This window comes from Hyperoodon ampullatus (genome assembly GCF_949752795.1).
Source record: "Hyperoodon ampullatus genome assembly, chromosome: 5".
NCBI lineage: Eukaryota > Metazoa > Chordata > Mammalia > Artiodactyla > Ziphiidae > Hyperoodon > Hyperoodon ampullatus.
This window is the reverse complement of record NC_136918.1, coordinates 5,854,839-5,877,313: the sequence shown is the minus strand read 5'-3', so window position 1 is coordinate 5,877,313 and position 22,475 is coordinate 5,854,839. Positions and strand designations below refer to the sequence as shown.

Genomic DNA, 22,475 nt, shown 5'->3' with positions numbered 1-22,475 from the left:
ACATATGTAGCTGAGGACGACCTAGGGAGAGGGATGATAGGTTAAAGGTAGGAGGCAGGAGAGAGTATGGGAAATGCTTGCAAGTATCAGCAGTTCAGCAAGGCTGGATTAAGGCTAGTATGTGTGGGAGTGTTGAATGACATATCTAGAAAGTAAGGAAGGTAGGGGCCCATGAATTCATTCTTGTAATTCATTTTAGGTATGACTACTTCATAGAAATTCTTAAATCTGCCATAGTGGTTTTGCCTCTAATACCCGAGAAGTTTAGAATTTGAATCTGGGGAGTTGATGCTGTTGGGTAGTGAGGTGCAATATGTCTCCTTGAAAAGGTTGCTGCTCTGGGCTCCAGAGGCTCAGGAAGTCTCATCATTTCCAGTTGTCTGGTAAGGGTGAGGTCTCAGAGTTTTTGTTTTTATAGTTTCGTGCTCCTGTATTAATATGGATATTCATCAGGTGATTTGGCTTCAGTTGTGAGAATCTTGCCAAAAATCTATGCTGAAGAAACCAGGGGAGTATACAGCTTTATCTTGATTGTAATTCTGTGACAGTTGGCTGATGTTTCATAAACTCATAAATGCTAACTTGAGTTTGTCCTGTCAGCTTTTGTTAACAACTCCTACATCATATGTAGTACTTGGTGTTCAGGAGATGGCTTTCCCCTGTTTGTCTTTGCATAGTGGTATTTGAAGCTAAGCAAAGCATGGTCTTTAAAATTAGATGTAGCATGTTTTCATTCCTCAAATATTTCTTGAATGCCTAATACTTGGAAAGTTGAGAAGCTCCTCCACTGAAGACAATCTCTAAAGGCTGTTCTGCAGTGATTTGCCTAAAGCATTTCTAGGATCAGCAACAGTTAATGACATCTGTAGTAACTTTGTGTAGTTTTGTTCTTGTCTGTGAAAGTTTATCAGCTTAGAATTTCTGTGTATAATGATTTCTCTGTACACTGTGGTGAGAGACAGTATTTTAAGAAGCATGGCACAAGACCTCAACGTAATGTGGTTTATTATGGTTAAATGTCTCAGACTCTTTTTATGGTGCTTTAGTAGTTATTATGTAGAGTGTGGTGTTGGGCTCACCCTCTAGAGTTAGACCCAACTTCAAATCCTAGGACTGCTGCTTTTTATCCATGAGATCTCAGATTTTCTAAGTCTCAGGTACTTCTTGAGGAGTAGTAGTATGACCACAGGGTAGTAGTAAGGATAAAATATAGTAACACATGTAAGACTTCAGTAGGATGCTGACACATAGTAAGTACTTACCTTTAGGTGTTATAAATTCTATGATCCTGTGAGCTTTTTTTTTTTCTTTTTTTTTAAATTGTTGGAGTAGGGATAATAGTGTTTGGTCTTAAGTTCATTAAACAATTACAAATGGCTACTATCTGCTAATCACTTTTGGGGAAACAAAAGTAGTTGAATATATGTGGCTCACAGCTCAAAAGAACTAACAGTTTTTGAATTAAAAAAACTAATAAGTAGCCACAAACATTGGGCTTATTATATTCCAGGCATTCTTTACTCAGTGTTAATAAGTATGCTATGAGGAAGTTACTGTTGTTTTCACCATTTCACAGATAAAGGAATTTAAGTAGGAAGAAGACATGTGATTTGCCCAAGGTCTCTCTGCTAGCGCATGATGGAGCCAGGTTTTACAACTAAGCTGTTAGACTCTAAGAACACAGTCTTTAATCGTTGTTCTGTTCTGCCTACAGAAACAAGGCTTGCACATCTGAAAGATTCAGGACCTTTATGACAGTGTCAGTGTGGTGGATCTAGGCTGTGGGGTGTAAGAGTTAGGAGGGAGGAATCAGTAATGGCCAGAATGTTCAGTAAAGGGAGAAAGCTGTCATTTAGCAGAACTTGCAATGTGTCAGACTCTCACATATTAGCTCCTTCATTTGTCACAGTGTTCCCAGGAGGAGCATTTTATTATGAATCCCTTTTTTAGTTAATGGAGGCTCAGGAAGTTTAAGTGACTTACCAAAATTCACATAGCTGGTAAATGGTATAGATGGGATTTTAAAAAAATCTTTATTTATTTATTTTAGTTATTTATTTTTGGCTGCGTTGGATCTTCGTTGCAGTGCGCGGGCTTCTCATTGCAGTGGCTTCTCTTGTTGCGGAGCATGGGCTGTAGGCGCGTGGGCTTCAGTAGTTGTGGCACATGGGCTTCAGTAGTTGTGGCTCGCGGGCTCAGTAGTTGTGGCTCGCAGGCTCTAGAGCGCAGGCTCAGTAGTTGTGGTGCGTGGGCTTACTTGTTCCGTGGCATGTGGGATCTTCCCGGACCAGGGCTCAAACCTGTGCCCCCTGCAGTGGCAGGTGGATTCTTAACCGCTGCGCCACCAGGGACGTCCTTAGATGGGATTTAACAAAACCTTTTTTACGAAAATAGCACACATATACAAAAGCAGAGGAGTAATACAGTGTACTCCTCATCACCCAGCTTCAGTAAGTACCAACATTTTGCCTCTCATTTCATCTATTTGTCACTTTTAAAAACAGTTTTATTGAGGGATAATTGACTTGAAGTGAACTGCACATATTTGAAGTGTGTCATTTGATATATTTTGACATATGTGCACACCCCTGGAACCATCATCACCATACTCAAGGTACATGAACACAGCCACCACTCCCAGGCGTGTCCTTGTGTCCCTTTGTGATCCCTCCTCCGTGCCTCTTCCTGCTCCCCTGCCCTCTCCCACCCGAGGCAGCCACTGATCTGTCACTATAGACGAGTCTACATTTTCTGGACTTTTATAGAAATGGAGTCATACAGTATGTACTCCTTTTGTCAGGCTTCTTTCACTCAGCATAATTATTTTGAGATTCATCCACATTGTTGAATGTGTCTGTAGTGGATTTTTGTTTGTTTTTGCTTTTTTGAGTGTGTAGTATTCCATTGTATGAGTGTACCACTTTTTAAAAAATTCATTCACTTGTTGATGGACATTTGAATTTTTACCAGTTTGGGGCTAGTATAAATAAAGCTGCTATGAACAGTTATATACAAGTGTTTACATGGATATATGCCTTCATTTCGTTTGGGTATATATTTAGAAGTGGGATGACTTGATCATATGGTAGGTGTATGTTAAGAAACTGCCAGCTGTTTTCCAAAGTAGCTCTAGTGTTTAACATTCCCACCAGCAGTGTATGAGAGTTCCAGTTCCTCTTCTTCCTTGTCTACACTTGGTATGGTTGGTCTTTTTAATTTTAGCCATGTAAGAGGTGTGTAGTGGTGTCTTACTGTTGTTTTAATTTATATGACTAATGATATTGAGCCCTTTTATCATCCATCTATCTCCTTTGATAGCCTCTGTTCAAATCTTTTGCCAATTTAAAAAAACTGAGCTGTTTTTCTTTTTTTTTTTAAACAAATTTAGGAATTCAAGATTTTCTTTTTTTTATTTTTATTTATTTTCGGCTGTGTTGTGCATCTTCATTGCTGCGCGTGGGCTTTTCTCTAGTTGCAGCGACCGGGGGCTACTCTTTGTTGCAGTGCGCGGGCTTCTCATTGTGGTGGCTTCTCTTGTTGTGGAGCCCGGTTCTAGGCACGTGGGCTTTAGTAGTTGCGGCACGCAGGCTCAGTAGTTGTGGCGCACGGGCTTAGTTGCTCCACGGCATGTGGAATCTTCCCGGACCAGGCCTCAAACCCGCGTCCCCTGCATTGGCAGGCCAACTCTTAACCACTGTGCCACCAGGGAAGCCCTGAGCTGTTTTCTTATTATTGTATGTTGAGAGTTCTTTATGTATTCTGGATACAACTTCTTTATATGATTTGTAAGCATTTTCTCCTGTCTGTGGCTTGTCTTTTTATATATGGACAGTGTCTTCCTTAAGAGCAGAAGTTTTTAGTTCTGGTGATGTTCATTTTATCAATTTTTTATTTTATGAATTGTGCTTATGGTGTCGTATCTAAGAATTCTTTGCCTAATCCAAGATCACAAGATTTTCTCCTATGTTTTCTTCTAGAGGATTTACAGTTTTAGTGTTTACATTTAGGCCTACAACCCATTTTGAGTTTATAATTTTTGATGTGAGATATGGATTGAGCTTCATTTTCTTAGCATATGGATGTCTAGTAATTCCAGCACCATTTGTTGAAAAGACTTTGTTTTTTTCATCGAATTACTTTTACATCTTTGTTGAAATCAGCTGCCCATTCACGTTTTAAAAAATGGAATAATTTAAAGCAAATGCCAAGCATAGTGTCATTTTATCCCTATATATACTTCATTATGTGTCTCTGACTGATAAAGACTGGTTTTTAGAAACATAACATTCCGTTATTATACCTCACAAAATGAACAGTTTCCTTAAAATTATCTGATATTTAATCCATATTTAAATTTCCCAGGTTGTTTCAAATCAGTCTCCAAAGTTGACCAATAAAGGGTTTTTTTTCTCTATCATTATTGTCTCACATTTGTATATATTTCATGTGTTTCAGTCCGCGGATGTCATTATTGTTTTTGATGCCCCAAAATGCTTCAAGTTGGCACCTGTCTCTTTTGACACGATACTTGAATGTTTTGAATAAATGGGATTTGAACCTTGTTTTGTTTTTTTGTTTTTTTTAACTTCAGTGCCCATGTTCTTCCCAGGATTATTGTTATGCTTTCTTGAAGGAGGCCCTTAAGGAATAGATGAGACTTAAATGGCCCAGTTGAAGGGTGCATTTGTTGGAATAGTGGTTTGGTACGGGCAGTGTCAACATATCTGTGAACATAGGTCTAGCAGCAGGAGGCAAAAGGCACTTGTGGCACAAGAGCCTGGATTGTGGAGTAGTCAGAGAAGCAAAGGAAAACAGGCCAGAGTCATAGCATAAAGGGCCTTGCCAGCTGGTTTGGGGGGTTTGGTCTTTTTAATACTTTGGTGGTGGGTCATAGGACTAAGTTCATGACATTTTGTTTCTCTCGTGAGCTTGATAGAAAATTATTTTTGAAGGAATGCCCTCTTGATGGCCATTTTTCATGGAGTTTGTCAAGAAAAATTTGGTTGAAAAAGCGGATATCAATTCTGTAAGTAAAGTCTGGAGAGAATCCCCTGTCGAGTGGTTGTTAACTGGATTTCCCAGGAGCCTGTACTCCTTAAACCTTTCATCTTTCACATGTCGTATACTTACTATGTTGAATTTGAATCAGTATGGTATATATACATAATTTATATAGTGATAACCAAAAGTATTTTTAAGTTATGGTGGCTTACTCTTGCTTAACTTAATTGACCACCTGTTACATTGTTGGCTATATTGAAATCCAAGGACTAATTATGGATTAGTGAACTTTATCATGTTTTAGTATAAAATTTGGCTAATTAATTCACTAAGTTTTACTTACTCATTTCTAGAGCCCCATGGTTATGAATGTGCTTCTGCTTCATAATGCCTCCTGCTATGGCAGACATCCTTGACATCTGGGCAGTGGATTCACAGATAGCATCTGATGGCTCCATACCCGTGGATTTCCTTTTGCCCACTGGGATTTATATCCAGTTGGAGGTACCTCGGGAAGCTACCATTTCCTATATTAAACAGGTATGTTATCAGGCTGAATTTCTATAAACATAGCTTACTTACTATATCACTTAGGGGAAAATGTTCCTCCATTTTAGAATGTTATTAATGTAAATCATATGGTAAATGTGAGAGAAGTTTATAAGTCATTATATTTTAAAGATTTTGATCCATACTGTGTCTTGGATCTTGTTTATTGGCTATATAAAACATTCTCATTCTCACTCCCACTCACTTTTAATTTTTTAAAAAATCCACGTGTGATACCTGAATGAAGACAAATTAGCTTATGTTAGCTAGTTTGAAAGCCTTGTTCAGGTTATCAAAAGGAATTTGACATTGTTCTAGAAAGTTTTATTTTGAGGTAAGATCTTTGTACTAATTGTCTTTGAGCTTATCACATTTCTTTTTCCTCAAGTGATTTTTTGTTGGTTGTCTCTTCTCTCCTTTTCCTTCCCTTTCTGATCCCCATTTTCTGTCCCGATCCCCACTATTTTTCATGGTCACTCTGGGGGGAAAAAAGGTTTTCTGCTGTTCAATAGATTTTTTTCCCCTGGTAATGAATGCTATGTGCTCATTTGAAAGCAAATTCTTTCACATAACAAGGCTTGCATGTTTTGTTGGATGATTTTTTTTCAAGCGAATTGGTGAGTACTATTGATTTGTGAAGATTATGACTTGTAAGTAAAATTATTTTCCTAAACTTTCTCTTCAATGTTTTTCAAATAGCTGAACCCAATGTGGAAATTGGGGTTTATAACATATTTAAGAAAAAGTATTTATGACAAACCTTTTTAAAGCGCTTGACTTCGGACAGTCTTTTAACTCTTTTCCAAGCTTCTTCATTAGGGAGACATAAGAATTCTAGAACTGCATAATCCCTTAAGTGAAAAGGGATCACTTTTTAATTGTTTTGGGCACCCTACAGGGGCAGAGAATACACTTATTTTTATAGTCACAAGTGACAGGTATGGATGCCTGTGGCTATAGCTGAAGCTGAATTAACCATTGAAACCTTGCTCCTTTAAAAAAAACTTATTGTTGTAAAATGTGTATAGCATAAAACTTACCGTAAGAGTCATTTTTAGGCACACAGTTTCTTGGTATTAAGTATATTCGCAGTGTTGCCCAATCCATCACCACTATCCATTTCCAGCACTTTTCATCATCCTAAACACAGACTCTGTACTTAGTAAATAATAAACTTCCCCTCTTCTAGTCCCTGGTAATCTCTATTCTAGTTTCTGTCTATATGAATTTGCTTATTCGAGCTACCTCATGTAAGTGGAATCACACAGTAGTCGACCTTTTGTGTCTGCTTTTCTCAATTAGCATAATATTTTAAAAGTTCATCCATGTTGTTACAGGTATCTAAATTTCATTCCTTTTTAAGACTGAATATTATTTCATTGTATGGATATACCACATTTTGTTTATTCATTCATCTTTTGATGGACATTTTGGTTATAATCATCTTTTGTCTTTTGTGAATAATGCTGCTCTGAACATTGGTGCACAAGTATCTGTATGAATCCCTGCTCTCCATATGTTGGATCATATGGTAATTCTGTTTTAACTTTTTAAGAAACTGCTAAACTTTTTTTTTTTTTTACAATGACTGTACCATTTTACTTCCCCACCAGCAATGCAAAAGGGTTCCAGTTTCTCAAAATGCTAGCCAACACTTGTTTTCCTTTTTTTTTTAAAGTAATAACCATTCTTATGGCTGTGAAGTGGTACCTCATTTTAGTTTTTATTTGCATTTCCCTAATGGCTGATGATTTCAAGCATCTTTTAATGTTCTTATGGGCCATTTGTAGAATTGTCTGTTCAAGACCATTGCCTATTTTTTAATTCAATTGTTTTTTGTTGTTGAGTCATGGGAGTTCTTTAATGTATTCTGGATGGTAATCTCTTATCAAACATATAATTTGAAAATAATTTCTCCTATTCTGTGAGTTGCCTTTTCACTCTCATAATAGTGTGCTTTGATACAGAAAAGTTTCTAATTTTGAAGAAGTCCAATTTACCTATTTTTTGTTATTTTTTTTTTTTGCCTAGCATCAGTTTCTCTCTCTCTCTTTTTTTTTTTTTTTTTTGTGGTACGCGAGCCTCTCACTGTTGTGGCCTCTCCCGTTGCGGAGCACAGGCTCCAGACGCGCAGGCTCAGCAGCCATGGCTCACGGGACCAGCCACTCCGTGGCATGTGGGATCTTCCCGGTCCGGGGCACGAACCCGTGTCCCCTGCACCGGCAGGTGGACTCTCAACCACTGTGCCACCAGGGAAGCCCCTCTTGTTTGTTTTATATAACTGAATCTGAGGATTGGCCACAATTTTTATCCCTCAGCTGTTGGCTTTTGTCCTGGTTGCAGTTAAAATATGTAATCCACCTTGTGTTTGTGTGGTGACCTTTTATATGTTCTCATACAGGAGACTTCAGGGGAGATCATGAGAAATTGATTCTGCTCATCCTGACAGGACAGTGCTAGTTAATGGAGATAACTCTGGTGAATAGAAAAGAATTCAGGACAAAAATAATGTAAATTTTGTATGGGGGTGATAGATGATACATACTTTAAATGTTCTTTTTTTAAATTAGAAATTATTTATGTTCACAAGAATGCTAAATATGGAAGTCTTCAGTGATTCTTATTCTTCATAGATTTTCACATTTAATACTTTTGTTTATATAAATGCTTTTTTTGCATTATACCATTATATTACTTTACAAAAATGGGTTAAATACCATTCATATTCTCTTACAATTTGCTATTTTTAAAAGAGACCAACCTTAATATATCTCATATAGCTTTCCATGTTACCATGTTTTTCTGTTTTATTTTTATAGTTCTGTAATATTCCGTAATTCACTTAACTGATCCCTTATTGCTAAGCATTTTGCTTGTCCTCGGTTTTTGAGTTTTCCAAAGAGTGCTGCAGTGAGCATCCTTGTAGATATATCTTTGTACACTTGAGCAAGTATTTCCATTTCAGAAAATGTCTTATTACTTTTTCCTGCAGATGTTATGGAAACAAGTTCATAATTACCCAATGTTTAACCTCCTTATGGAAATTGACTCCTATATGTTTGCATGTGTGAATCAAACTGCTGTATATGAGGAGCTTGAAGATGAAACAAGAAGACTCTGTGATGTCAGACCTTTTCTTCCAGTTCTCAAATTAGTGACAAGAAGTTGTGACCCAGGGGAAAAATTAGACTCAAAAATTGGAGTCCTTATAGGAAAAGGTAATTTAAAAAATTCTTATTTTGAATTTTTAACATGTTTGTTGTTATCTGTATAAACATGTAGTCAGTATGATCTAAGACGTTGCTTTGCAAGGTGTGGTCCATGGACCAGTGCTGGTCTGTACATTGTTACCAGTCTGAGATAAAGTAAGTATAGAAATCGAGAATAAACTTCTGTAGCGATGTGATATTGCCACAACATCCAAGGGTGTGTGTAATTTTTTATCGTTTTCTTTTCCAGTGACTTATTGTTTCTTAATTTATTTTATTGAAGTATAGTTGATTTACAATGTTGTGTTAATTTCTGCTGTATAAAGACGTGATTCAATTATGCAGAAATATACATTCCTTTCCATGATGGTTTATCACAGGATATTGTATATGGTTCCCTGCGCTATACAGTAGGACTTGTTGTTCATCCGTTCTATATATCATCGTTTGCATCTGCTCACCCCACACTCCCCGTCCATCCATCCCCCTCCCCCTTGAAAAACCACAAGTCTGTTCTGTATGTCTGTGAGTCTGTTTCTGTTTTGTAGGTAAGTTTATTTGTGTCAAATTTTAGATTCCACATATAAGTGATGTCATATGGTGTTTGTCTTTCTCTTTCTGACTTACTTCACTTAGTAGGATAACCTCTTGGTCCATCCATGTTGCTGCAAATGGCATTATTACATTATTTTTTATGGCTGAGTAGTATTCCATTGTGTATATATACCACATTTTCTTTATCCATTCATCTGTCGACGGACATCTAGGCTGTTTCCATGTCTTGGCTACTGTGAATAGTGCAGCTATGAACATAAGGGCGCATGTATCTTTTTTTTTTTTTCCTTTGTGGTACGCGGGCCACCCACCGCTGTGGCCTCTCCCGTTGCAGAGCACAGGCTCCGGACGCGCAGGCTCAGCGGCCATGGCTCACGGGCCCAGCCACTCCGCGGCATGTGGGATCCCCCCGGGCCAGGGCACGAACCTGTGTCCCCTGCATCGGCAGGCGGACTCTCAACCACTGCGCCACCAGGGAAGCCCACATGTATCTTTTTGAATTATAGTTTTGTTTGGATATATGCCCAGGAGTGGGATTGCTGTATCAAGTGGCAACTCTATATTTAGTGTTCTGAGGAACCTCCATATATTGTTTTTCATGGTGGCTGAACCAAGTTAACATTCCCACCAACAGTGTAGGAGGGTTCCCTTTTCTCCACACCCTCTCCAGCATTTGTTATTTGTAGGCTTTTTAATGATGGCTGTTCTGACCACTGTGAGGTGATACTTCATTGTAGTTTTGATTTGCATTTCTCTAATAGTTAGCCATGTTGAGCATCTTTTCATGTGCTTGTTGGCAATCTATATGTCTAGTGAATTATTTTTATTTTATAAAAGTATTGTTTTTTTGCAAATTTGAAATAAAAAAGTTGTTCCTTTGCCTCAGGTACTTTGAGAAGCCCTTTTTTAGAGATGCACCCTGTTTCTTGTGAACTGCCTCTGTAGTATGAACGTAATTTATGCACAACTCTCTATGCTAACCGAGACTTTAAGCTGATTGATGTTTCCATAAATTTTACTCCATAAGTAAAATTATCTTTTAAGTAGAAGTTACTTTTATAGCAAGTCAAGATATATCATGCCCACATTATTCTTTGCATATTAATTTCAGGGAGAATTGTGAGTAACACAATAAACACGGAGCAGTCTCTCTTGCTATAGTAATCTTAGATGTCTAAAGGGCCAGTGGTGTCCTGCCTTAGACAGGGTATTAACTTCAATTTGCATACTGCAAGGGATTACTGAGGAGGAGGCTTAAAGGAGAAAACCAAAAATATCTGAAGAGTGTTGGATCTGGATTGGCTACCTGTATTGATCACATTCACTCTTATAGGATCATATAGTACCATCCCCTTTAAGATAGTAAGTACCTTTAAGGTACTATTCTTTGATCTTGACCTATAGTTAATTCAGGCTAGCTAATGATTACACAGTGGGACTAAACTCTTCCCTTTGAGTACTTAAAACAGAAGCTTGTTTATTTACTGAATGACACCCTGGTATTTAAAAATGTTTGATTATTTCAGGTGATAGCTAGTTTGCTTTGGCAATGACTTTTTCCCCCATTAAATAGGCTTGTAATTGTATACCATACAGATTTTTCAAAAATATATTAATAGCTTCAATAGAAAGCATTCCTTTCTATTTTTTAGAGCTCCAAAGATTTTTTTTAACTTTTAATTATTCTCCATTAGTAAAAATTTTTCCTTTGAATTAAAGAGTATATGTAAAAGCAGAAAGAATAAAAAAATCACTTACAGTGTTATCTAGGACAAGAATATCCACTGATAATATTTTTTTTTTTTTTTTTTTTTTTTTTTTTTTTTTTTTTTTTTGCGGTACGCGGGCCTCTCACTGTTGTGGCCTCTCCCGTTGCGGAGCACAGGCTCCGGATGCGCAGGCTCAGCGGCCATGGCTCACGGGCCCAGCCGCTCCGCGGCATATGGGATCCTCCCAGACCGGGACACGAACCCGTATCCCCTGCATCGGCAGGCGGACTCTCAACCACTGCGCCACCAGGGAGGCCCCACTGATAATATTTTGATATAGTTCTTTTTAAGCAGTTTTGTGTGCGTGTTTGTGAAAATATTGTTTTTCTGTATTTTTCTGCTGATATTTAGGGAAGCTGAAATATTTGACAATTCGAAAGGTTCACATCACAGAGAGAGTTAACTTTTATGAGAATATAGGTGTCTTTTTGAGATTTACCATCTTTTCAAAACTTAGATCACTGTGCTCTCTTTGGGTCTTGATCTTCAAAGCATATGGAATCATTAGCCACCATTATCTGTACCTAAGCTTGTCAGATTTACCAAATAAAAGTACAGTAGATCCATGGGATACTCTTAATGCCAAAAAGTCATTCACTATTTATCTAAAATTCAAATAGAACTGGACATACTGTGTGTTTTTTTTGTTAAATTTGACAACTCTAACTTCACCCTACTAACAGCACAGATATCTAATATATATTAGAATTGAATTTCTCTTTCTGTAAACAATGTACCATATTTCATATTTCATTTAGTGTATAAAGCTTATTGTACAAAAATTTTTTTATGCAATGTGCCCTGCAATTTGAATGACTAAGAAAATGCCACGAGTGTTTTATTGCATTGAATTAAACAGTTTATAAGCTCTTAAAATTTATAAATTGTACTTTAGATCCTCAGCAGTTTAGGAAAGCTGGCCTTATGATCATATACACAAATTCAAATGTTAACAGTCATTTAGGAAGTTGAGTAAGTCTGTTTTGATGTTTTAGAATGAAATTTTACTTTAAATACCTAACAAGTCATTTTTTGCAGTTGCTGATTTGTATGTGATGACTACAACCGGGACTTTGTGAGGTCATGCCTCCTGGGAAAACAATGAACAATTATTTCAATTTAACTTCAGGAACAAGTTTGCTGCCTCCTCCTCCCCAGCGAAAACAATAGAACCTTTACAGACATAACTGCCCTGATGGGTCTAAAAATACCTTTTCCTGAAAGACGATATGCCTAATTATTTCATTTTCTGTTTATTCTCAATAATTATTTATAGAGCTACTGCTGGGGTTCTGATTATTCTCTGTAGTGAAGGTACTTGTTACTCCTGCATTAATTTATCCAAATACCCAGTAGTAAATCTTGATCAGAGGATTTTGTCAGCATCCTGAAAAAAGTATTTGAACACTTCCTTTTTCTCCTCACCTATCTAAAGCTGTGGCATACCTTAAAGTGAAGGAAATACATAGTCTGTAGGATTTTAACAGTATATTCAATATGAAGAAATTGTTCATTCAGTACATTTTTAATATCAAAAATTTATATTTGACTGTAAACTATACAGTACTCTTAAAATTTAAGATATGCTATCAAATTTTCATACCAAAAGACATATAGGCAATTAACTAGGCTTAAAATTAAATTCCTTAGCCTAACTTTTTATTTTTGGCAAAGTTTCTACTTTTAAGAGATCTTTATAGTAGTTCCCCAATTCAGGCTTCATCCGTTTCTTCCTTTTTCTTTCTTTCTTTTTTCTTCCTTCCTTCCTTCCTTTCTTTTTTTGTTTTAATTTTTATTGGAGTACAGCTGATTTACAATGTTGTATTAGTTTCAGGTATACAGCAAAGTGAATCAGTTATACATACACATATATCCACTCCTTTTTTTTTTTTTAGATTCTTTTCCCATATAGGCCATTTCTGAGTATTGAGTAGAATTCCCTGTGCTATACAGCAGGTTCTTATTAGTTATCTATTTTATACATAGTAGTGTGTATATGTCAATCCTAGTCTCCCAATTTATCCCTCCCCCTGCCATATCCCCTGATAATCATGTTTGTTTTCTACATCCATGACTCTACTTCTGTTTTGTAAATAAGTTCATTTGTACCTTTTTTTTTTTTTTTAAGATTCCACATATAAACAGTATCATGATATTTGTCTTTCTGTGTCTGACTTACTTCAGTCAGTATGACAATCTCTGGGTCCATCCATGTTGCTGCAAATGGCATTATTTTGTTCTTTTTTATGGCTGAGTAATATTTCAGTGTACATATGTTCCACATCTTTATCCATCCCTCTGTCAATGGATATTTAGGTTGCTTCCATGTCTTGGCTATTGTAAATAGTGCTACAATGAACATTGGGGTGCATGTATCTTTTCAAATTATGGTTTTCTCTGGATATATGCCCAGGAGCGGGATTGCTGGGTCATATGGTAGTTCTATTTTTAGTTTTTTAAGGAACGTCCATACTGTTCTCCATAGTGGCTGTACCAGTTTACATTCCCACCAACAGTGTGGGACGGTTCCCTTTTCTCCACACCTTCTCCAGCATTTATTGTTTGTAGATTTTTTGATGGTGGCCATTCTGACCGGTGTGAGGTGATAATGTCATTGTAGTTTTGATTGCATTTCTCTAATAATTAGTGATGTTGAGCATCTTTTCATGTACTTTTTGGCCATCTGTATGACTTCTTCGGAGAAATGTCTGTTTAGGTCTTCTCATTTTTTGATTGGGTTGTTTGGTTTTTTGTTATTGAGCTGCATGAGCCGTTTGTATATTTTGGACATTAATCCCTTGTTGGTTGCTTTGTTTGCAAATATTTTCTCCGATTCTGAGGGTTATCTTTTTCTTTTGTTTATGGTTTCCTTTGCTGTGCAAAAGCTTTTAAGTTTAATTAGATCCCATTTGTTTATTTCTGTTTTTATTTTCATTACTTTAGGAGGTGGATCAGAAAAGATCTTTCTTCAATTTATGTCAGAGAGTGTTCTGCCTCTGTTTTCCTCTAAGAGTTTTATAGTATCTGCCCTTACATTTAGGTCTGTAATCCATTTTGAGTTTATTTTTGTGTATGGTGTTAGGGAGTGTTCTAATTTCATTCTCTTACATGTAACTGTCCAGTTTTCCCAGCACCACTTATTGAAGAGACTGTCTTGTCTACATTGTATATTCTTGCCTCCTTTGTTTTGTTGTTGTTGTTTAAAATATTTATTTATTTATTTATTTATTTTATTATTATTTTTTTTTGCGGTACGCGGGCCTCTCACTGTTGTGGCCTCTCTCGTTGTGGAGCACAGGCTCCGGACGCGCAGGCTCAGCGGCCATGGCTCACGGGCCCAGCTGCTCCTCGGCATGTGGGATCTTCCCGGACCGGGGCATGAAGCCGTGTCCCCTGCATCGGCAGGCGGACTCTCAACCACTGCGCCACCAGGGAAGCCCTAAGATATTTATTTATTTTGGCTGTGCTGTGTCTTAGTTGTGGCACACAGGATATTTGTTGTGGCATGCGGGAATCTTAAGTTGCGGCATGCAGACTTCTTAGTTGTGGCATGCGGGCTTCTTGGTTGCAGCATGCAGACTGTTAGTTGTGACATGCATACAGGAACTAGTTCCCTGACCAGGAATCACATCCTGGGCTCCCTGCATTGGGAGCACGGAGTCTTACCCACTGGACCACTAGGGAAGTCCACTTGCCTCCTTTGTTATAGATTAGGTAACCATTCATCAGTTTCTTAAAAAGCAGATTGTCAGAGATGGGGATTTAGTGAGTCTGGGATGTATGAAAGAAATCTGTACTTTTCAGTTGACTCTCATAGTTATGTGAAAAGAGTCCCTTATTTATATTATATTGAAAAAAATTACCAAAACAATAGCAATTGCAATTCAACAGTTTATATTGAGTGTTTATACTTGAGAACCACAGCACTGAACTTGGGTGATGTGGTCTTTGTCTGCCTGGAGCTCACAATCTAGTGGGAAATAATGGATCAGTAAACAGACAGTTACAATACAATGTATAAGCTGCTATAAGTCAAGGAGGGTCATTTAAATCAAGTGGGCGAGTCAGGGATTTCCTCTTTGCAGACAAACAGCTAAACCACGACTTAAGCGCTCATTAGGAGTTGAGTAAGTAAAAGGAGATGGAAAAAGGAAAAGCAAGTGGGAATGGCATATAGGAAGGATGGCCTATTCAAGGAATAAAAGAAATTGACTATGATTTGCTTAAGGGGACAGCTAGGATAAGCAGGAAGTCCAGAGAGGCAACCGGCTTCAGAGCATGCAGAGCCATCCAGGCCATGTAAAAAGTAGAGATTTAATTCGTAAGAGCAATTGGGAAGCTATTGAAGGGATTTAAGTAGGGGAGTAACGTCATCAGATTTTCATTTTAGAAAAATTATTTAGGTTGGGGAATGGAAATGGATTGCAGGGATTAAGATTGTGAGTAGAGAAATTAATGAAAAACTGATGTAATAATTAATCCATGGGAGAGATGATGGTAGCTAGGATTAAGGTAATGGCTATAGGACCTAAGAGAACTAGACAGAGTTGAGAGACATTTAGAAAGTGGATTAGACATGACTTTTAGTAGATAAAGGGAGATAAAGAGTTTGATTTTTGTTAGATGTATCTATTATTAGGTATTCATTTCCATGTCCTTATCTGTAGTACCGATGATCTGTGAATAGAAATAGTTTGAACAGTGCAAAGGAAGAAGCTCTAAGATACTTAAGGTAGTTCACTTAAATTACAGTTCATTCACATAGCTGATTTAGAGTAATATATTTTATTCCAGATCTAAAACTATCCAAGAAATCATATTGTACCCTCAAGATTTTACCTTTGTTGTATTATGGAACTTAAACATTTTAATTTTTCTATATTTAATACCTCAAATTGATGCTAATATTTATTTTAGAAATAATGACTGTTTTAATAGACATAAATATACAATGCAGGTAAGTCTACTATCAAGATGACACTCATTGACGTGAATATATTCAAATGATATAGTATTGATTTGGCCCTACAGAATGAAAAGTAACAGCTTGCACCACTGTGCTTCCCTCTCCAACACTATGAAATGCTGTTAATATTATCTCAATTTTCAAGGCAAAAATTTATATGCATTCTATATTCTTTCTTTTGAATTTGCATAAAAGAAATCTTGCGAGACCCACTGTGTCCCTGCTTTATATATTTAATATATCTGGGACTTTTATCCTAACAACACAGATCTACTTCATTCATTTTAGCACTTGTACCACTCTATCATGGTATATGGATGTATCTTAATTTTTTTAACCAGGTCTTAATGATTATCTTTAGGTTATTTTCAGTTTTTTATTTATGATAAACAAAGCTACAGTGAACATGCTTGTACTGATATCATGTTATCTGTACAATTATTTCCATAGATTTGTGGAAATAAACAATCATGCAAATGAGAACAGACTTTTTACTCAGAGCTTGCTATAATAAAGGAATTTTGTGTTTGGCAATGACTCAAAGTCAGGCAAGGGAGTGATAAAGTTTTATGGTAGAGAAAGTGGATGGCTTTCATGTATGCCTGATGGAAGTTGCTGGCAGGAGGAAGCTCAAGGTGGGCTCACAAGAAGCTGGGCATCTTACGTGGTTGGTTTGGGGAACATATTTGACTTTCACTGGTTGGTCCTGAGTCTCTCAGGTTGCAGTTCATTTTGGTGGAATACCAAGGTCAAAACGTGTGTGTGTGTGTGTGTGTGTGTGTGTGTGTGTGTGTGTGTGTGTGAGTGTGAGTTCTAATAAATATTAAATATGCCTATTTCTCTTCTGTCCCTTCCAGCGTAAGGTTTTGTCCAATTTTAAAATGTTTGCCAATCTGATAGGTAAAAATTAATGCACATATAAAAATTTATACATGTTCTTTTATTATTTCAGATATCTAGAATTATTTATTAGAATAATTATAATGTTATGAACAGGCTGTTATATAGTTATCTTCATGGCAGAAGTGGTTCATAATTCAGTACAACAAAAAGTAGTTTTATGTTTATGAGATTTTTGACTAACTGATATACTATAACCATTGGTGAAAAATCACAGTAAACTGAAAGTTTATAAAATTTAAGTTTACTGAGTTTTAAGTTAAGTAATAACTTGAGTTTTAGGCTTATTTGTAAAGTTTTCAGATTCTTAGCCTTTCTTAAATATTTTAAATGTGATTTACTTGATTTGTAAAGAAAAACTGTGGCTCTTTCATATGTGGTTTTAAAATAGTACTGTGAATTTCAGTGATTATCTTTTTAAAATTGGTAACCAACTATATTTCTTTAAGAGGTTTCAAGTTTGTATTCTTTAGAAACCTAATTGTATGTTCATCTTCTATACATGAAGTTCATTATTTTATTTTGAATTTTTTTTTTATCTTTCATAATATTCTCTTTATCTTTCATAATATTTTCCCACTCAGTTTTGTTGGCTTCATAAAAACCAAGCATCCAAATTATCTTTTTTTGAGTATATTTTGTATTCTCTTAGCTACTCAAAATGACACGTTTAAAATTTTTGTTTAGGTTTGCATGAATTTGATGCCTTGAAGGATCCTGAGGTGAATGAATTCCGAATAAAAATGCGCAGATTCAGTGAGGAAAAGATTCAGTCACTTGTGGGATTGTCTTGGATGGATTGGCTAAAGCAAACCTATCCACCAGAGCATGAACCATCCATTCCTGAAAATTTAGAAGATAAACTTTACGGAGGAAAGCTCATTGTGGCTGTTCATTTTGAAAATTGTCAGGTAGTATTATATTATTTTAAGAAATACTTTATAATAAATTTGTGAATTTTACCAGAATGCAGCACCAATGTTAGAGGAGGCTGTTGCTCACCCAGTAAACACTGACAAAGAGCATTTTTAGATTTAAGATGGAAATATATTTAGGATTATATGTGACAACCTAAAGTGACACATCCTTTGCACATATATGGTTTTTTGATGCATTTTTGTCTAGATCAGTGTCTGCAAACTGCAGTGGTTTTGAATGGTTTTTATATTTTTAAAGGGAAGAATTTTGAAGGATGTTAAAAAGAAAAGAAAGAAGAATATGCGACAGATACTCATATGTTGTTAGCAAAGCCTGGTTCTTTAGAGAAAAAGTTTGCCAACCCCTGGTATAGATAATGTTGTTTAATGTAGATATAATTTTATTTTCTCATGTGATTTTTCTCTTGTCTATAAAATGAAAGGTTTGATCAAAGAGCCCTTTTTTTCCATTTTCTTACATTTGCATTCTGTGAATATGTGAACTAAGTGCTGGTTCGGAATTGGGCATTATAATAGAGTGTATATACAGTTAATCTGTATCTGAATGTTCATAGCAATTTTACAAACTAGATTATGCTACTGCCTTTGTATGAAGTGTGCTCATTTTATCATCTAGTCTCTGGCCTTGGAATTAGGGTAGGAGTACAAGGATATTTTGTTCTGTTCTTCAATTACTGTGATAACAATAACAAAACCTTTATCAGTAGCCATTCTATGTTGAGCACTTTACTATGCCAGGAATTATGAAAGGTATTTTTGAAATATATTCTCTACTTCTCACAACAACCCAATAAAGTGTTGTTATTTTAACCCCATTTTATAGTGAAGAAACTGACAGGGAGAGAAGTTTGAGTTCTTTTGTGCCCTGCTTCATAGCTGGTCAGCAGTAGAGCCAGGATTTTTTCCAGGTGTTTCTCATTTTATCAAGTCGGCCTCCTTTCCAAAAACATGTTATTAAGTATTTGTTAGGTCAGATGTAAAAAAAGGATCCTACATTCAGGCATTTTGCAAAGGATGTTTGTCTAGAGCAAAAAAAAAGAAAACAATTTGCCACTCTATACTGAGGTATGTTGAGACTTAAGTTCAATTTAAGCCAAGAATTGGATATCATAAAGTGTAAAGATCAAATTTAAAATACTGTTTAGGGAATTCTGCACTGTTGAAAGAGTTGAAATAGGGAATTTTACTGTTAAAAGGTGATTAGAATTCAACTTGAAAATACCTGCTCTGGGCAGTTTGTCCATCTAGGTCAGTTTGAATTTCATCACATATGGGTCAAACCTCTACTGGATATACAAATTTTAATGTGATCATCATTGTAACAAAGTATGTGAAAAGAAGTGTTTTGAAGTTAGAAGAGAAATATAGATGTAAAACCTTATTGGATTCAAGCAGTCATAGAACTTAACGGTGAAAGGAGTTTAGACATTATCTAGGCAGACTCTTTATACAACATAATAATTCTTTTCACCATCCTTTATATCCTGTGTCTCTAACCAAATACATACAGTTGCTATGGGAGCCCTCTGCCTACTGAAGTAGCATGTTTTCACTGTGAGCAAGCACACATTTAAATTTCGAATTTAGAAAATTAAATTCAAGCTAGCTTTCTGTGACTTCTGCTCATCTGGTTATACTTTCCTATTTAATAAGTATCCATTCAATCTCCCTTTATTCTACATGCCAGATATTCAGATAATTGGAATATAGCTATCATATGTCTCCTTAGTCTCTTTTTCTTCTGGCTAAATACTTCCCAGGGATTAAACCAAAAATTCTTAGAGTTTCTGATCATACAGAATAGTAAATTTTTAAGTTATGAAATAATTTTAGGAAGTCACATAGAGTTTGTAGATTTTTTTAAAAATAAATTTATTTATTTTATTTATTTATTTTTGGCTGTGTTGGGTCTTTGTTGCTGGGCGTGGGCTTTCTCTAGTTGCGGCGAGCGGGGGCTACTCTCCATTTGTGGTGCACGGGCTTCTCATTGCGGTGGCTTCTCTTGTTGTGGAGCATGGGCTCCAGGCACGCGGGCTTCAGTAGTTGTGGCACGTGGGCTCAGTAGTTGTGGCTCATGGGCTCTAGAGCTCAGGCTCAGTAGTTGTGGCGCATGGGCTTAGTTGCTCCGCGGCATGTGGGATCTTCCCGGACCAGGGCTCGAACCCGTGTCCCCTGCATTGGCAGGCGGATTCTTAACCACTGCGCCACCAAGGAAGCCCGAGTTTATAGATTTTTATTTAGGCTATTATTGCTTTAAAAAAACCCAAACCCCATACCGTAATTTATTGCCAGCACTATTTCATAAGTGAATAAACATTTTACCATCAAAAAATAGGAATGACAGAATCTCAGAATAAAGGCTGTTTGGCAACCTACTCCATCATACATGCATCTCCCCGCCCCCCCCCAATTCTACAAAATTCTCATTTGGCCGTTTCACCATTACTGCTGATAACCAGCATTGGGAAGACTAAACTAAAAATGAGATGAACTGTAACAAGGTATTCATTTAGGTTAAAAAATGATTTTCCAGGATTGGTAGGGGGAAAGAAAATTTACTGGAAATTAAATGTAAAGGATGTATATGTGTAAACATTATGTATAGTTGTGTACAGTGTAGTACTTAATAATAAGTACAAATGTAAAGAGTGATTTTTTTTTTACCAGTGTAAATACAAAATTGCTTCTTTTTTCTACCCCCCGTTTTTAGGATGTGTTTAGCTTTCAAGTATCTCCTAATATGAATCCTATCAAAATAAATGAATTGGCAATCCAAAAACGTTTGACTATTCATGGGAAAGAAGATGAAGTTAGCCCCTATGACTATGTGTTGCAAATCAGTGGGAGAGTAGAATATGTGTTTGGTGATCACCCACTAATTCAGTTCCAGGTATGTGTTTTAACTATCAATTTACCATTTATTTACATTTAATCATGAATTCTTTGAGGAGATGTTTTATGCAGGGAATTGATGTGCCTCAGGTTATTTTTGGAGTATCGTGGAGTTTAAATAAGATATGTGCGTTGTGACACCCCTTCCCCCAGCATAAGGTATGCTATTTAAAGAAGCTTTGCCTTCAAGGAACGTGAGGATGTTTTTGTTGAAATTACCTTTGGAGACTAAAACATGGTCGTTACGTAAAGAATACTGGGTTAAGTGTCAAGTTAGAGGTAAATAGTAACAGAATTTTAGGAAAATATGTGATTACTCTTTCTTTAAAAATTTTATGTATTTATTTATTTATTTTTAGCTGCACTGGGTCTTCCTTGCTGCGCTCAGGCTTTCTCTAGTTGCGGCGAGTGGGGGCTACTCTTCGTTGCGGTGTGTGGGCTTCTCATTACCATGGCTTCTCTTGTTGTGGAGCACAGGCTCTAGGCGCATGGGCTTCAGTAGTTGTGGCATGCAGGCTCAGTAGTTGTGGTTCGTGGGCTCTAGGCTCACTGACTTCAGTAGTTGTGGCGCACGTGCTTAGTTGCTCTGCGGCATGTGGGATCTTCCCCGACCAGGGCTTGAACCTGTGTCCCCTGCATTGGCAGGCGGATTCTTAACCACTGTGCCACCATGGAAACCTGTGATTACTCTTATTTGTGATTTTTGTTGTTTGTTTTAAGCAAGAGGGATACAGGCATGCCAGTTATTAAGTGATGTCTGTTTGAGAAGGAGCTCTGATTTATTACCAGGTAACAGGGGATTTTGTATCCTCCCCTTCTTTTTTTTTTTCAGATTTTTAGTGCAGCCCTTAATCCTTGATTTAGTAGGTAGAAAGTCTAGCAGCAGTTATAACCTCTGTGCACAGCTTTGGGATCTGTGGCATTCTGACAGTAAGTGCTTGAACTCTAGCCCACGAGAGGAAGAAGGAAGAGGAAAAGTGCTTGGCGGTAACATCTAAGTACTGACTTCTTCCCTTCGTGTTCTGCCATCGTTTTTTTTTTTTTTTTGTGGTACGCGGGCCCCTTACTGTTGTGGCCTCTCCCGTTGCGGAGCACAGGCTTGGGACGCGCGAGCTCAGGGGCCATGGCTCACGGGCCCAGCCGCTCCGCGGCATGTGGGATCTTCGCGGACCGGGACACGAACCCGCGTCCCGTGCATCGGCAGGCGGACTCTCAACCACTGCGCCACCAGGGAAGCCTTCTGCCATCTTTTAAGTAGCCTCCTGCTTCTTTAATTTAACACTTTTTTTTTTAAAACCTTAGTAAGGGGAAAGTATATTCTTTTGCTCAAACTGGAATTTGTTATTACAAACAAAACTAAAGACGTGTGTGTTTTTTGTACAAGGTCATGTGAGAAAGAAAATATACAATGAAGGTGAAGGAACCTGAAGGAAATGAAATGATACATCTTTCATAGTGAAAAATTTTTGAATGAATATATTTGTCATAGTATCATGTTAACTCCCACTTATAGGCCATTCTGGAAATTTTTTTTTTCCCAAAAGTGTATTTTCTGTGGTTCTGAATTGAATACAATATACTGAATCACACTTTATATCTCTATAGAAAATTTATTATAGTGAGGAGTACATTGGATTTCTATTCATTATGTTAGGAATCTTTGGTAATGTGAATAACCACCCCTCTTCTTACATGC

General features: G+C 36.9%; 1 protein-coding gene across 1 annotated transcript in view; it reads left to right on the top strand.

Annotated features, from left to right (window-relative positions):
- Nucleotides 1-5,370: 5,370 nt before the first annotated feature.
- PIK3CB (phosphatidylinositol-4,5-bisphosphate 3-kinase catalytic subunit beta) overlaps nucleotides 5,371-22,475 on the top strand; it is a gene marked incomplete at its 5' end in the record, with an annotated part of 106,769 nt that continues 89,664 nt past the window's right edge. Inside the window, 4 exons of the mRNA XM_079704825.1 lie at nucleotides 5,371-5,541; nucleotides 8,543-8,768; nucleotides 17,637-17,860; nucleotides 20,598-20,777. Of these exons, the coding sequence (XP_079560951.1) occupies nucleotides 5,371-5,541; nucleotides 8,543-8,768; nucleotides 17,637-17,860; nucleotides 20,598-20,777 (801 nt within the window). The remainder of the gene's footprint in view (nucleotides 5,542-8,542; nucleotides 8,769-17,636; nucleotides 17,861-20,597; nucleotides 20,778-22,475) is intronic.